At 37.6% G+C, this 17247-nt stretch overlaps 1 protein-coding gene across 2 annotated transcripts in view; it reads left to right on the top strand.

Annotated features, from left to right (window-relative positions):
- The first annotated feature begins 8351 nt into the window (after window positions 1–8351).
- Window positions 8352–17247, top strand: part of RBM6 (RNA binding motif protein 6) — a 91811-nt gene continuing 82915 nt past the window's right edge. For both annotated transcript variants that reach the window (XM_044677292.1, XM_044677230.1), the window contains exons 1-3: window positions 8352–8429; window positions 11610–12924; window positions 14046–14135. In XM_044677292.1, the coding sequence (XP_044533227.1) occupies window positions 8386–8429; window positions 11610–12924; window positions 14046–14135 (1449 nt within the window). In that variant the 5' untranslated portion in view covers window positions 8352–8385. The remainder of the gene's footprint in view (window positions 8430–11609; window positions 12925–14045; window positions 14136–17247) is intronic.

The raw sequence follows: 17247 nt of genomic DNA, 5'->3' as shown, positions 1-17247 counted from the left end.
AAGCCAGACTGATGAGAGATTAGGATACTTGGGAGAACAGAGTAGATGCTTTTAAAATTCTGGTGTTCTCTGCTAGTATGAAAGCTTGATGGCAGGACCTGCTCTCTTGTTTTCTTCCTTTCTTCAGCGTTTAGCATAGTGCCTAGCATGCCAGAGTGCTTGTTGACTAAATGCTCTTTGGACCTTTGTACCTCCAGTGGGTGGGGGCGGCCCAACCTCAGGAAGTGCTTGATACATATTTATTGATTTGCACTGAATTGAGTTGACCTCCTATCAGATGAGAGATCTTTGTTTCATAGACATAAAAGGTCCAGGAGATAAAATGAGGCCAGTAGGAGGAGAACCAATGCTAAATTCTTATGACCCTTAGTGATCTTGTTCTAGTACATGGCATTATCTATTGCTAGATAGCTTTCTAGTGCTCTATTTGCCAGGCGGGAGCTTTTAAATTTGAGGTAGGCCTGCAAAACAGTAGTCACCAAACTACAAATCCCAGTAAGCCTCGCGACAACGGCAGTCAGGTATTGAGCGCCATCTTGTGAGCCACAGTCTCAGCAGGCTTCTCATTGGTTGCCTCCGTGTTCCATCTATCCTTGGAGCCTACCCTCACTTCTCGCTGAGGACCGCTTCCTTGCGCGATGCTCCCTGGGAGTCGTAGTCCACGAAGCCCCACGGTAGCCTACAGTTCCCAGTGGGCTTTGGCGTCGGAGGAGGGTTGGGAGGGGGGGTTCCTTTGTGGAGGCCGGGCCGTGTGGCCGAGGAGGGGTTTGAGAGGAAGTTCCGGTCTCCTTAACGCTGGGTCGGTGACGGGGGCGATTGAGGAGGCGGCGACGGTGTAGCTGTCGCTGTCTCAGGTAAGGGATCCAGGGAAGCGGAGCTGGGTCTAGTCATGGAACGCCTGGTGTTGGCCTCCGTCGATCCTCGGCCACAGAAGGTCCCTTTGCTGGGAGGCGTCCTGTACGCCGCCCCCTCCTCGATGGCCGGGTCGGCTGACCTGGGGAGGCCCGCGCACTGGCAGGGTCGACTTGCTTGGGAGTGGAACAAGGCCGCCGGAGCAGAGGCCTGGCCAACCCCTCCCCAGCGGCTGTCGCCTATCTTTGGCCGAGGCAACGTCGTTGTCGTAGTCCCCGCTGCCTTACCCGCAGCTGCCTCGGGCCCTTCAGCTGCGCGAGGAGGCGAGGTTACCGGCCTAGCTTGCCCCAGGCACGGGCCGCGGCCGGTCCTGGCCCTCTGGGAAGCCGAGTTCAAGCTGGTGGGGAGTGCCGTCGCCTTAGTCCTTGGTCGTGGAGAATCCGGGGCTGGTGGGTCGGAGGTCTCTGACGACTGCCTTCTGCCAATGGGGCGGGCCCCGTTAGGAGTATCCTCTAGCTTTAGGAGAGTTGATGGGGCATTTCAAACTCCCCTAAAGAAAGGAGGCCAGGCCTAGAAAGGAGAATCCTGATTTCTGAGGCCTTTCTCCGGGGCTAATCATATTTCTCTGTCCTTAACTTTCCTTAGATGCGAAGAGGAGAGATCTTAGCCCTCCTGTGATAATTTCCTTCAGTTAGCATTGTTTTCTGACTGATAAACTGCCTGCCACCTGGCCCCAGCACTCCCGGGTTTCCTTTCTGTGAGTTAGGTAGGGGAGATTCCGCATGTGTTGGGCATCCAGCGCCTAGTTTCTTTGTCCCGTTTTTGGCTAAAAACTGAGAAGGCTCATTTCCCACAGAATGTTAGAGCCTTACTGAACCCTAGAGATCATTTTGGCAGATCCCTTCATTTTCGTATTGGTTTTTTGTTTGTTTGTTTGTTTGTTTTTAGAGTTCGGTATCATTTGGAGAAGGATTTTAATGGATTTTTGCCCTATTCATAGTTAGAAGTGTCAGCGTCTCTTCAGTTAATTTTGTATTTTAAGTCCCTGTTCTGGAAGTGTGTTTTTCCTGAATAAGAAAAGCATAGGTTCATAACAGAATAAGCTCATTGAGTTACATCTGTAAGGTACTTTAGCCATCATCTGGTCCAAACCTTCCATTTTTACAGATGGGAAAACTGATAGATAGGGGTAGTGGCTCATAATTCTAAACTAAAACTTTTGCACTCTTTGTGGGTTATATTGCAAATCTTTGGGAAACTGTCAGATGCAGAGTTCTAGGGCCCACATAATGAGAGCAGGAGACTTAAAAAATTTTTTTTTCCTGTTTAGTAATACTAAGTATTAGTGGGGACAGCTAGATGGCTCAGGGGATAGAATACTAGGCTTAAGAGACAGGAGGTCCAGGGTTCGTATCTGGCCTTAGATAATTTCTAGCTGTGTGACACCTGGACAAATCATTTAACCCACATTGCTTAGCCCTTACCATTCTTCTGATTCTAAGATGGAAAGTAAGAGTTTAGAAAAAATACCTAGTATTGGTTCCAAGGTAGAAGAGTAGTAAGGCCTAAGCAATGAGGGATTAAGTAACTTGTCCAGATGTCACACAGTTGGCAATTATCTGAGGCCAGACTTGAGCCTAGAACTTAATGTCTCCAGGGCTGGATCTCTGAGATGTCAAGAGCCACCTGGCTGCCCCCAGTAGGGCACTTTTTAAGTACCTGATATCATGGGTTCATATGTGCTTGAATTTCTTATTTTCTTCCCTTTTGTGCAATAATACTAATTTGGATTATTTGATTTTAATACAATCAAGACATGGTGATTAGAACTGAAGATTTAGATATTAATGCTTAGTGATCCAAGTAAAGGACTGGCATTAGATGTGTGTGACATTGGATAGGGTTGTTGTCAAATGAGTTCAGTCTCAGTTAGGTGGGTGTCAACACAAAATGAAAATCCCTAATGATTGGGGTAGGGTTCTGTTTGTTAGCTTCCCCTTATTCTTGTGTTCAGGATCTTAGGGTGTTATACTGCAGTTGTTGAACAGACAGTGGATTTCGAAGTTAAACAAGAATGTGTCAAGGGACAAGAGAGATCAGAAAGCAGTGTCCTTTGCTTAGGAGACAAGTGGAATGGAAGAGAATTAGGCCTTTCAGTGAGCCTTAGTTCTGAACTCCCCATATTTTGCTGAGTGAATTTAGAATCATTTTAGAACTGAAAGGAACTTCAGTTCATTTTAGTCCAACTACCTTGTATTATAGATGAGGAAACTGTCACAGAAAGGTTTAGCAAGTTTATTCGGATTTTTTTACCTCTCAGTTTCCTAATTTGTAAATGGAGAATAAAACTCCCTTGAAAACCTGTGAAAATATAAAGAACATAAATAAGTTCATTTTGTGGTACAGTGCAGTGGATATTTTAGTGTTTGTCATGGAAGTAAAAGTTGTATAATATCTTTATGCTTTAGATTACATTTTAGTTCCTGTCCTTTCACTATCAAGAAATACAGATTGGTATGCAATAAATATTTGTCTTAAACTCATAGTAATAACTCAGTTATTACTCAGGCACTTATTAAATACTTGCTGGTATGCTAGGCATTGTTTTAGGCTCTGGAACTACAAATGCAAAGAATGAAATAATTCCTACTTAAAAGGAGCTTACATTCTAATGGGAGAAACAACATATATGAGTATGTATTTATGTGTGTATGGATACATATCTATATATGTATATATATATATATACACCCACAATTACACAAAGAATAAATATATCTAATAATTACATACAAGCTAGTTTAGGAAGGAGGGTGGATACTAGCAGTTGGAAGGAATCAAAAAAAGTTATGTGTAGAGTATTTAAGCTCAACTTGAAAGAAGGGATTCGTGAGACAGGTGAGAAAGGAGTGCCTTCTAGGCATGGTAAACAGACATTGCAAAGGCTTAGAGATGGGAGTATTATGTTTAAGGAACAGAGGGAAGGCCAGCATGCAAGGGACAGATGGATTGGAACCAAATTGTGAAGGACTTAAAAAACTAAACAAAAATTATATTTGATCCTAGTGGCAATGAGTGGCCATTGGAATTTGCATAGGGGAATAATATCATTGCATTCAGGGTGAGCCACTTTTGAGGCAGTGTGTAGAATGGTCTGGAATGAGGAGAGATTTGAAATAGGAAGACCAAGTATAAGACTTATCAGGCAAGAGGTGATAAATGTTTAAACCAAAATGGTAGTTTTGTGAGTAGAGAGAAGGGGTTCAATGTGAGACATGTACAGGTAGAAATAGCAAGATTTGGTAACTGTTATTAGGTATGTGGTGAGGGATAGTGTAGATAATGGAACCTTCTGGAAGGATTATGATGCTTTTAACAGAAATAGAGACATTTGGAAGAGGAGAAGAAAGATAGGTTCAGTTTGGGGCATGTTGATATCTATAGGATATCCAATTTGAAATATCTAATGGGCAGGCAATGGTGATCTGGAACTGAAGTTCAGGTGATTTGGGAGTCATCTTCATAGAGATGACATTTAAACCAATGGGAGATGAAGAACCTGTACCTTAGAAGCATTCCAGTTGAGAAATGTTCTTTAAATTGTACAAAGTGTCATCCCATTCTTAAAACAACCATGTGAGTTGTGATTTAGAGGTTTATTAATGTCATTTTACTGAGGAGGAAAGTAAGTTGGAGAGAGGTTAAATTACTACTCAGGATTAGACATCTAGTATTGTTCAGAGGATCAAAGGCTAGAGGCTGGAGGAGGGGATCTTGGAGGCCAAAGCCAACTCCTTCATTTCACAGATAAAGAAAAAAAAAAAAAGATGAAATGACTTGTCTTCTCAGGTCACTCAAGGAGTATCTAACAGGTTTTCTAGACTCCAGTGCCCTATATTCTCTGTCATGCTTCCTCTCAAGGATACCACATTGATTGTGAGGTACAAGGTTTTGTGTAACTTTGTATGGTACAAGCTAATACTAACATGTAGCAGGTAACTTTGGGACTGATGGAAACATTTACCAAGCAGTCTTTAAAGAAAAGATGTTTCCCTTTCCCTATCATTCATGTATTTATGAAATTATCCCAACTCTGGTAACAGGTGTATTTAACTTTTCAGAAGATGAGCCAGATTAATGGAGCCATAAAAATAGCATTTTTTTACCTTATAAACATTTTAATTTTCTTTGCTAATTAAGGCTTCTGCTAAAATTAATTTTAGATTTTAAAGACATAAAAGATTGTTTATGAAAGTACGTGTTGAAGGTTAAAGTATATCTTTGCTTTTAAAAAGAACATACAGGGGTAGCTGGGTGGCTCAGTGGATTGAGAGTCAGACCCAGAGATGGTAGGTCCTAGGTTCAAATCAGACACTTCTCAGCTGTGTGACCCTGGGCAAATCGCTTGACCCCCATTGCCTACCCTTACCACTCTTCTGCCTTCAAGACAGAAGGTAAGGATTCCAAAAAATAAATAAAAAATAAAAAGAACATACAACCAGTGAAAAGTAATCAGGGAGTACTTGATTCTCATTCTTAAAATAAATTAAATAGATAGTGATATAGTACAATGCCTTTATAAAGGGAGCTTGTTCTTTAAACAATATTTGGTTCAATTTTAATTGTCACAATATATTGCTTCTTAAGAAGTTTTTATTTGGTCATTTGAAATTAGCTCATAAGCCTATATTTTCTTTGATTCAGGAGAACACTTTATCTTTCTCATTTGTGTGATTTTAAAAATTACTAGATTGCCATACTTTCAAGGGCTATGTACTTTTCTCATTCTGATTTATTTCTATGTATAGGAATGGCTCAAGTACTAGACTTGGAATCAGGAACATCTAGAGTTCAGATTCCAGCTCACATGGGATTCTGGGCAAAATCACTTAACTTTTCAGCCTTGGTTTCCTCAGTAAAATAAGAGTTAGACTTGATGGCCTCTAAAGTCTCTTCCAGTTATAAATCTATGATCCTGTTATCCTATGATTTTAAAATATTTGATGACTATTTTAGCACTTCTCACAGGAGAAATACAGGCTTTCCCAAACTTAACAATTGGTCATATTCTACAAGTTCATTTGTGGGTTAGTTTGGAACTTGGAGTACATTTTCTCAAAAAGATAACCACTATGATGGTTAAGTTTCTTAACCAGTGCATAAAAATTTATTTGACTCCTAATACAGCTGAACCGTGACTTTGTCGTAATAGTACTATTATAAGAACTCTTCCTATTTTCAACATTGTTTATATAGAAAGTTATAGTCTAAGTCCAAGATTGGAATGCATTTTCTCAGCCCTGAGAATAGGCGCTACCCTACTCCCCATTGCTGCAGGAGTCTTTCAGCGTACAATGTTAATTATAATCTGATGCCACAGCTGAGAGAAGGGAAAAGCAAAGTATCCTATTGGAGGGGGTGATGCCATTAGGAAAACTGGACATAATAAACCTTCAGTTGAAGGCTCATGGTAGCAGTGATTACCACTTATGACAGTCCTTACTTAATTAGTTTGCAGCTACCTATATAGGGAGAAAAGAATTCTGTTTATTGACAAAAAATGGAAAGAGGGATATAGAGAATATAAAATCCTATCATACTTATTGTTTTTGATTGCAGAATATCTTTTAATTTGGTAGAGCAAAATGCTGCCTTGACAAAGCTCTTTTCCAATAAAATATGGGCCAGAATCATACAGGGGTCCTTAAATGATATTATTACTATTACTATCAAGTAAGCTATAAAATAGGGGAGATATATATCCTCACAGTGTTCTAGCAGAATCCAAATGGCAGAGAGTTCTTGTAGATGGTGAAGTTCTGCAGATATTCTTGTTGGCAAAGATAGTGTCTTGATTGTGACAAAGGCCAAAAACATTTTGAGGTCTCCTAATAAAATGAATAGTCACAGAAAAGAATTCAGCCTAGCCATTGGTACAGCTAAGAGAATGAGAAATAGCTTTTGTTCAGATTTATCAGTGAAGAGCAGGCTGCTTTGACTTTGGGAAATTTCATGGTCCCCTTAGTGATTTCAAGCTTCTTGAAAAAAAGGTCTATTTTTTTGAACTTGAAAAATTAATGGACTGCTTATGACAGTAAGGGATTTGACTGGGAAAATTTTGACATAAGTTTTTGAACTTTTTATAAAACTTTGTAATGTCAGAATGAGAAACCCTGTTAGGTCCTCTGCCAGTGTTTGCTGCCCTTGGGTTCCAAGACATGCTTCATTTCTCTAGCCTATATAGAATGGCTCAGAATTTCTTTCCAGAGGCCTTGGAAATGAAGTGGTAAAAGTAAGACAAAGGAATTTTTTTCTTGGAGTATTTTTCTGGTTTGCAGATGGAGACTTCAAGGACCACAAAAAAGAAAAAACATAAAAACTAAGGAAGGATGTCATTGATAGGTACATTTGCATAGAATAAAAGGATGAGAAGTGACCCTGTACTAGGAAGCAGGATGAATAAAAACATAATTTTGTTCTGCTTTTGCACCTTTTAGCTTTCCATGCAATTGTTACCTGCTATATTGGTAGCTGCAGAAACTCAGAAATAATCATGCTTTCTTGGAAAAACAAAATGTAGTCTAAGAGACCTGAACACTTTCATAATATAGCTGAAGCAGTAGCTGAAGTCTTAGAGGTATGTGGGGAAAAGAGAAATTTCGAGGAAGTAGTATAAAACCTTTCACTTAATTTTTTTTATAAGTATCTCTAGAGGTCAGATATATAACACTTCTGAATTGCCAAGTTCTTTTAAGTGTCCTAGTACTTCAAAGTTTGTCTACTTACTGTTTGTTTACCCTTTAAAGGAGAAGAAAACCCTTTCTCTAGTACTGTATTGCCTTATAAGTGATAAAGAAATGGGATTGTTTCTCTCTTTCTCTATTCTTCTATTTCTTTAGTAATTTTTTCCTCCATCCAGGTGAAGGAAGGGAAGATGGCTTTCTTTATCTCTTTATTTCAATTAATTGTTTGGAAGTTACAAAAATAGTAATTTTTAGTACTTCTTAATTTGTCTAACTGCATTGACTGAATTGGTCAGTTGATAAGCAAAATTAAAATCCGTTGTTGGTTCAGGTTCTACAAGAAGCAATATATTTCCCCTGGATATGACCTGGTTTGTTCACCTAAAAAATGGCAATAATGATAGCAGGCATTTATATAGCATTTTTAAGGTTTTTTGAAGTACTTTCCTAAGACTGCATACTTTGGAATTTTGCTTGATGTATAAATGCTTAATAAATATTTTGATATTAAGAAACGTTAAGAAAACATTCTTATTAAATATTAGTGAATTAGTGTCCTTGAATCATTGGATGAACATTTAAAAATGAGATTGTTTTCATGGTATAAAGTAATATGTTAAGTTGGGTCTCACAATGGCTCTTCTTAAAGTGGATTTATAAATGAAACAGCTCTTAAAGGGAATTTCAGGTTTTATTGTGCTAATTATTCTGTTTTTGTTTTTTTAGGTACTATTACCAGCATTTGGTTAAAAAAAATCCATTTATTGGGGCCCTCCCAACACAGGAAGAAATGTGGGGGGACCCTCGACCTGCTAACAGGACAGGCCCTTTCCGGTATGTCATTTAAAGTTTATAATCAAGAATCTAGACTCAGTGTGTATATATTTAGTTGCCAGTTGAAAGATGTACAGTAACAAGTTTACATTTGCTCTCCCATTGCCAAATTTACTGATAAACTTAACTCTTCTACATCTTGTGATATACTATCACAGACTGTTGGAGTATGAGAGAATTATTTAGATGTTTATGTCCATTCTTAAAATGCCAGATTTCTCACTATACCAGTATAGTCTTAAATTTGAGCTTCTCACAAATTTAATTAGATGTTTTCTTTGGGGAGAAACATATCATTTTCTCTTCCCAAACTATTGAATTTAACTAGGAATACATTTTAAATGTCAAATTCCTTCTAAAATGATTGTACAGCTGTAAAAATCTATTAATTTTTTCCTCCCTGCATTTTGGGACTTTTATCTAATATGTGCTTTTTCAGGGAAGATAATACCTCTTTTATAAAATATCATTTTTTTATATAAGATCATCTTTACATAAGATCATATGCTCTCTTAAAGTCCTTTGAAATAATACTTTATGCCTTTTTATGTTGCAAATTTGGAAAATCTGGAAAACTTACTGGTGAAATTATCTTACTACAATCCTATTATTCCTATTACAATCCTATTTTAGGAATCACTAAATAATAGGAAACAAGATAATAACTCATAGATAAATAAGCTAGCTAGTATAATTATTATTCCCATTTAATAAGGAAACTGAAGTTTGTATAAAGTTTAAGTGGATTGCTCATTGACATAAAGCAATTAATTGGGACTTCTAACTCAAATTATGATCTTTCCCCTACACCACACTGAATGAGAGAATGACTATTAGGTGATTATTTTTTCCCAGTAAGTTAATAGGATATTCAAAATCTTTTTTCCCTTCTCCATCAGTATAATATTATTGGAAACAGTATTATTACTAATAATACTTAGACTTCCCATTGGGCTGAAATTAAAAAAAAATTCATATGATTCTCTGATCCTTTTTAGGATTACTAATATATGTTTATCATTTAATAAATTATGGTAGAAAAGCTCCTTCTCAATCTTCAAATAAGAGTTAATTGTATTTATATCTTAGAAATATTTATTAAAAGATCCCTCTGTGCCTGGTACTTTGCTAGGTATTTAATAGAGTATGCTGAGCATATGTGCCTGCCCTTTAAGAGTTTATAATTCCTATTTTTGACCTCAAACAAAACCCCTATATAACCCTTATTTTCTGTCCAGTACTCAATGAGATGAATTCAGTAAATGTTAAGTACCAGACCGAGTTATATGGATCTCACAGGAAGTGACCTTTAAGATGAAGGTGGTGTAAGTTTTTTTTTCCCCATTTGCTTTCATTTAAGCCAGTTTTGGATCAAAGGGCCTGGTAGCTTTAACTTTAAAAAAATATTTTGGTTGTTATCAGAATCTTATATTTTGACATTTTTATACTTGTAGATCATTGCGAGAACAAGTGTAGATCATTTCGAGAGCAAGTTGGATTATTTCCCAAATAAACTGCTTAATTAAGGTAGATTAGTTATTATTCAAAGTTATTGAGTATGTTTATGTTGCATTGCCCAGCACCTTCCCTGTATTTGTAAAATATAGCCTAGTCATTTTCCTTTACCTCATGTTAACTGACTTAAATTTTAATTAACATATGAGGAAACTGAGGCTCATATAGTGTTTAATGACTTGCTTACAGTCATAGTACTAGTAAGTATTAGAACTGGACTAGAATGAAGCATTAATATTTAGTTTACATTGAATTCCTATTATTGAATTAATTTTGCCAGAAAGAACACCTAGTACATTTCAAGAAATAAGCCGTGTATTTTATTTGCCACAGTGTAATTAATACAGCAATTAGAGGCACAGTGAGAGTGTGGAAAGAGAACTAACCTCAGAGTTATTGGAAGGATGTGACTCCAAGACTTATCTGTCTGACACATAATGGCTCTATGACCCAGGGCAAGTCACTTACCTTTTCAGTCCCCTAGGCAACTTGTTTAGACAGTAGGGAAGGTGAAGGTCCTTATCTGCTCAGGACATAGGAATTTACCATTCCAATCCTCTCAGATTTAAGTGGCTCTTTTTATGGTAAACCATAAAGATCTGATGTAAGTTTAGTAGAATATTAGTAGAAGCTGTGAGTAGTCAGTGTATTTACCCCAACAGTTGTTGCATTTGGATTTACTGTTCTAATTTTCAGGTTAAAGCAAGTGAAAGTTCCATAACGGCACCATCATAAAGGATAGTTTTTTAGAACTCACCTTTTTTGTTGTAATGAATGGCTTGGAAACAGTACTGCTTTGATAAGTTTTTAATTAGTGTTTTTTTTCTTGTACTACATAATTTAAAGAACTTATTGGTTGTTTTGCATTGTAGGTGGGGTGAGGAGTGCTGAGTTGTGCTTGTTAAGGCTTGTGTTCTGCCACATAGCAATTACCTTTCAACTTTCCTCGCTTTTTCATTTGCCAAAACTACTCTATACTCAGATCATAGGGTAGGGGGAAAAAAGTAGGATAGGTTTGAAAAGCTTAAGTTCGGCTGAGTTTCATCTCAAGTCCTACAAAATGGGAATGCTTTTTAGCATCATATTAATTTTTAACAAATTTCATTACAACAAAATAAATGTATAGATGGAATTTGATATAAAGGAATTTAACTTGGAGTACCTATGAATGATTTATGGTGATTTAGGGCATACTCAGAATTGACATGTAGCCATGAGAAGTAGACCACTGACAAAACCTACCTTAAATAAAAATCTTCTGATATATATGAGTCATCATGTTGGCCTTGGAATTCTAGCTTCCCTGGCTGTAGGAAATGGAAAATTATATAGCATGTCACCATTGCTAGCTTATCTGGTATTGCGGATTTTCCCTGTTGCAGGCCTGGGTGAAAGCTTTTTCTGCAGCAATCATGTTGAAAACGTTGTGTTGACTTCCCTCGTATCCTGAAATGGGAGCATAAAAGTTTACTCCACCACTTCGTCTTAAAATATCAAAACATTGCTGTTTTCTGCAAATCTAGGACATTGTTACAGAACTCTGCAAAAAAAAAATTTTTTTTTTTTTTGGTTTACGGAAGAATGTGCTGTGATTAGAGAAGAATATGCTGGTGTGTAGATTGCAAACTCTGGACAATATGAATAACACTGTCTTTGTTTCTACAGTGGGAGCCAAGAAGAAAGGTTTGCTCCCGGGTGGAACAGGGATTATCCTCCTCCCCTTAAGAGTCATGCTCAAGAAAGACACTCTGGCAACTTTCCTGGCAGAGATTCACTTCCCTTTGATTTCCAGGGGCATACGGGGCCTCCCAATCCTCCCTTTGCAAATGTAGAGGATCATTCTTTCAGCTATGGAGCTAGAGATGGACCACATGCTGACTATCGAGTTGGGGAGGGACCCGGACGTGATTTCATGGGGGGGGATTTCCCTTCTGATTTCCAGAACAGAGATTCTCAGCAGTTGGATTTCAGAGGTAGAGAGATACACTCTGGAGATTTTCGAGATAGGGAAGGACCACCTATGGATTATAGAGGTGGGGATGGTACTTCTATGGATTATCGAGGTAGAGAAGCATCCCATATGAACTATCGAGATAGGGAAGCACATGCTGTTGATTTTAGGGGTAGAGATGGGCCTCCTCCTGATTTCAGGGGCCGGGGTACATATGATTTAGATTTTAGAGGCCGGGATGGGTCCCACTCAGATTTTCGGGGCAGAGATATATCTGATTTGGATTTCAGGGGCAGAGATCAGTCCCATTCAGATTTTAGAAATAGGGATATGCCAGATTTAGACTTTAGGGGAAAGGATGGATCGCAAATGGACTTTAGGGGTAGGAGCTCAGGCACTGCTGATCTAGACTTTAGAGACAGGGATACACCACCTTCAGATTTCAGAGGTAGACATCGATCTAGGACTGATCAGGATTTTAGGGGCAGAGAGATGGCTCCCCATATGGAATTTTCAGATAGGGAGATGCCCCCTATGGATCCAAATATTTTGGATTTCATTCAGCCCTCTACACAAGATAGAGAACGATCTGGCATAAATGTGAACAAGAGAGAAGAGTCCACCCATGAGCTTGCAGGAACAGAAAGACCTCCTTTTGGCGTCCAGAAGGGGGAGTTTCAGCATTCAGAGACAAGAGCAAGAGAAGGAGACTCTCATGGTTTGGGCCTTGAAAACGAGTCTCCTTTAGACTTTCGGAACAATCAGCGCCCTCTTCAGGACCAAGACAAAACGCCTCAAATCTTTGCCAACAAACAGCCACTTTCTGGAGGTGAACAACGATCAGATTCTGGTCTTGTATTTAAAGAAGAAGTGGGTCTGGATTTCCTTGGCCGCCAAGATACCGATTATAGAAATATGGAGTACCGTGATGTGGATCATCGAGTTCCTGGGAACCAGATGTTTGACTATAGTCATAGCAAATCTTTCCCAGAAGGAAAAATTGTCAAAGATTCCCGTCAGGACCTTCAGGTATGTGAATGGAGTGCATTTTAGTGCAATTAGTGTTATTGTTATCCTACAGTAGAGAGGAAGCTTGTAGTATTTTGAGAGAATGGCCTTAGACTACCTACTACCTGTCTATATCCTCTCAAAATATGTGTAAACCATTAGAAACATTTGTATAATATGCATCTTGGAAAAATAATTTCAAGTCTATAGATCCTAAATTCAGTTATACCATTACAGTTGTAAACTAGTTTCTTTGGTTCAGATTTGATAATATGGTAGTCCTTTTAATTTTATGTTAGAAATCTAGCATGACTATTAACATCTAGATTATTGTTTTGTTTTCCAAAGTTGACCAATCAGGAAAAGAAAGTTTAGCCAAAAACATTCTTTTCATTATAGTGTTAGGAATATAAAGGGTCTGGCCAGAGTTTTAAGCGTTTATTAATAAAATGAGGTGAGAGAGAGAAGAGCTATAGATATATTTTCCTAGAGGAAAGATTAACCTGATTAGGATTGATTCTTCTTTAGCCTGATTGAGGCCTATATATTTCTTATTGCAGCAGCAGCTCAACTCAGCTGTCTCTATCTCTATTGAGGAAGTTAGACCCCCCCCCAAATCAGCTCCCACCTCAGTTTTTCTAACTTTCTCCTGGCCCACTCACTTTTATATCTCATGCTTGTGGGCTAACTGTTGCCTTTCCTCCTTCGGTAGGGCCACCCAGGGGATATTTGTCCTACCTTGTCTCCTACCTTAATTGCTGGCTTTCCTGCTGACCCCAGAGGACACCAGAAGTTAAATTCTATCCTCATGATCAAAGTCCCCTCAATAATTTACTTCACACAATAGGAATGGTTATTAGGGCATTTGTTCGTAAAAATCCTCTCTTAACTAGATTTCCTCAATGAGTGAATGACTTTATTAGACATTTGTTCTAGCATTTATATAATCTAATAATTTGAAATCTGATTTCTCTGGGACTGTTATAGTTGCTTCTTATGTTCTGATATAGAATAACTCATCTGTATAATGAGGAGGCCTTTTGTCTTTAATTTTCTAAATAGCTGTTATAACACTCTGTTTTATTTTGTGTCTGCTAGCCAGATTTTTTTGTAGTTGAAATTATTTTCATTCTGTATTCAAGGACCAGGATTATAGGACTGGCCCAACTGAGGAGAAGCCAAGCAGGCTTATTCGACTAGGAGGGGTGCCTGAAAATGCCACAAAAGAAGATGTGAGTATATGTTAATTCTTAAAAGTAAATCCTACATTAATGTCACTGGATGGTAAGAGTACATGGAAGAGAATAAGGTATAAGAAGATTGGAAATATAGGAAGGAGTGAGGTTGTTAAGGGATTTAAAAATTAGGGAATTTTATGTTTGATCTTGGAGGTAATAAGAGAACCACTGAAATTTATTAATTGAAGGGTTGGATGTGTCTATGTGATATGATCAGAAATGTGCTTTAGGAAAATCAGTTTGACAGGTGAGTGGGGAGAGAGGAGGAAGGGAAATTGACCAGCAGGCTATTGTAGGAAACTAGGTATGAAGTGATGAGGGCTGGTGCCAGAGTAGTGGCAATGTTAAAGGAGATATATATCTATATATAAAGGGGATGGACATAGGAGAGAGTTTATAAAGGTAGAATCAATAGCAACTGATTGGATATATGGAGTGAGGTAGATGAGGGGTTGAGAATGACCCTGAATTTTGAGCCTGAGTACCTGGGAAGAGTATGATTTTTTCTATAATAATAGAGAAATAAGGAAGAGGAGAGGGTTTTGTAGGAATTCAGTTTTGGATATGTCAAGTTTAAAGACCTGAGATTTTAACCTAGACCCTCTCTGACTCCAGAGTCAGTGTTTTTTTTTTTTCACTTTGAAATGGGAAATGGGAGGCTAATTGCCTCCCAGTTGTTTTTGTTTGTTGTCCAGTCTTTTCAATTGTGTTTGACTTTGATCCCCTTTTGGGTGTTTTCTTAGCAAAGATACTGGAGTGGTTCACCATCTCTTTCTCCAACTCATTTTACAGATGAGGATACTGAGACAAATAGGGTTAAGTGTCTTGAGGCCAGATTTGAACCTCAGGTTTTTTTTGATTCCAGGCCTGGTGCTTTATCCACTGTGCTACCAACTGCTTCTCTCCTCCTCCCCCCTCCCCCCCACCTCCCATTATTTATGTATCATCTATTTAAATATATGTCTGTATAACTGTATAAAGTATAAATAAAAGTATAAAGTATAAGTACTGTATAAAGTATTCACATTTTAAAAAATAACTGAAGTGTTAATATTGCCCATCTGTAGAATTTTGCACTATGTGGTCTCAAAACAGGCTGCCTGTATGACATGACTTATTTTTAAATTTATTATTAGATTTCCCCCTACCTATCTCAGCCTTAGAGCAAAGAATTTTTAAGAAGAAAAAAAGAAAAAGAGGAAGAAGAGAAAAAGATTTATCAAACTCATACATTGAAAAACTGTATTTAGTGTTCCATACCTGGGGCCCTTCCCCTCCTTCCTGCAGATGAGTAGGGAGAACTGTCTTTCTAAGATCTCTTCTTTGTAGCCAAGCTTGTTTTTTAATAGTATTTAATAGTATTGCAGCATTGATTTTCTCTTGTTTCATGGTGTTGTAGTATTTGCTTAGATTATTTTCCAGGCTGTTTACTTCACTTTGCATCAGTTCATATAAATCTTTTCATGTTTATCTGTATTTTCATCATCATGTTTATTAATTCTTATAGTAATATTCTGTTATGTTGGTGTAAGGTATCTTTCACTATTTAGCTATTCCCAAAGCAGTGGACATCTACTTTATTTTTAGTTCCTTTGCTACTATCATAAAAAAGTGCTGCTATAAATATTTTGTTATATATGGAACTTTTTATACGTGACCTCCTTTGAGTATATACTTAGCAGTGAAATCTCTGGGTCATTGGATATGGACATTTTAGTCTACATTTTGCTTAATTCCAAATTCCTTTCCAGAATGGTTATATGAATTCATAGCTCTATCTATAGCAACTTTGTTTACTGTGTTCCACAACTCATCTAAAACCATGAATTTTGATTTGTATTTCTTATTGAGTTGGGTTATTTCATATGGTCGTTAAACTGTTAGTTCATAAATTTTGACCTTTGTGACATGACTTTTAATTACAGAAGAGAAATTATTTTCTTTAGCTTTTTTTCCTGTTTTCTCAGTGTACCAAATGTACTTGGTAACTTTTTTCCCTAGTGAATTGGATTAATTTTTTGTCCTTCTGTATCTTATTTGCATAGAAATTTTACAATTAGGAGTTGAAATTTTGTTTTGTTTTTATTGGTATGGGCCATGCCCTTGGTTATAATTTTATTAAGGAAATGCTTCTGCTCTTGTAGAGGGATGCAGATTGTAGTTATTCCAAACATAGACTAATATTAAAGCCAATAAATGCTCATAATGATACCAAGATTATATATTCACAGCTTACTTTGTAGGTTGTAGTATGGAGTGATTGACTTCTATTGCATATAGGTAGGGCAGCTAGGTGGTGGTACAATGAATAGCATAACTGACCTCTAGTCAGGAAAACTCATCTTTATGAGTTCATATCTGGCCCTAAGACACTTACGAGGTGTATGGCCCTTGGATAAGTCACTTTACCCTATTTGTCTTAGTTTCCTCATCAGTAAGATGAATTGGAGAAGGAAATGGCAAACCACTCCAGTATCTGCCAAGAAAATTCCAAATGGGTTATGAGAAGTCAGAAATGACTGAAAATGACTAAACAAAAGTTGTATACGTTCTCAGGGCTCTTGTGAGTTATAAGAGTTAGAGCTCTTATCTTCAGTAGCTAATAATAAGGTTCTTATTTCTGAGAGTAAGACTGATGAAAATTTTGCAGGTTGTCAAAAAATTCTGATAAAATATACTTGAGATTTTTATTTTTTAAGTTGTACATATTTAAATTTTTTTGTTCTGAATGTAAACACCAAGTGAGATGAGCTTTTCCATATACAAAGCAGAACAGAAAAAAAGATTGCTTCTGCAGTTATATTTAGGAGATTGTCAAAGCTGTCCTGCTCTGCATTTCCTATTGAATTCCTTTTGTTCTCTTTGCACTTTTAAAATACTTCAGTGAGGGATCCCTCCCCCCTTTAAAAAAAATAACCCAAGCCCTTATTTTCCCTTCTCCTCCATTTGGAAGAATTAAAAGCAAAACCTTTATATCAGATATGCAAAACCAATCAAAACAAATTCCCATTTGGCCATGTCTGAAAGTAGATCTCATTCTGTACCTTGATTTCATTATCTCACTGTCAGGTGGGTAGCATGTTTCATCACTTGTCTTCTTGAATGG

Source organism: Gracilinanus agilis, chromosome 1 (genome assembly GCF_016433145.1).
Source record: "Gracilinanus agilis isolate LMUSP501 chromosome 1, AgileGrace, whole genome shotgun sequence".
NCBI classification, from domain to species: Eukaryota; Metazoa; Chordata; class Mammalia; order Didelphimorphia; family Didelphidae; genus Gracilinanus; species Gracilinanus agilis.
This window is presented reverse-complemented; position numbering and strand designations above follow the sequence as displayed.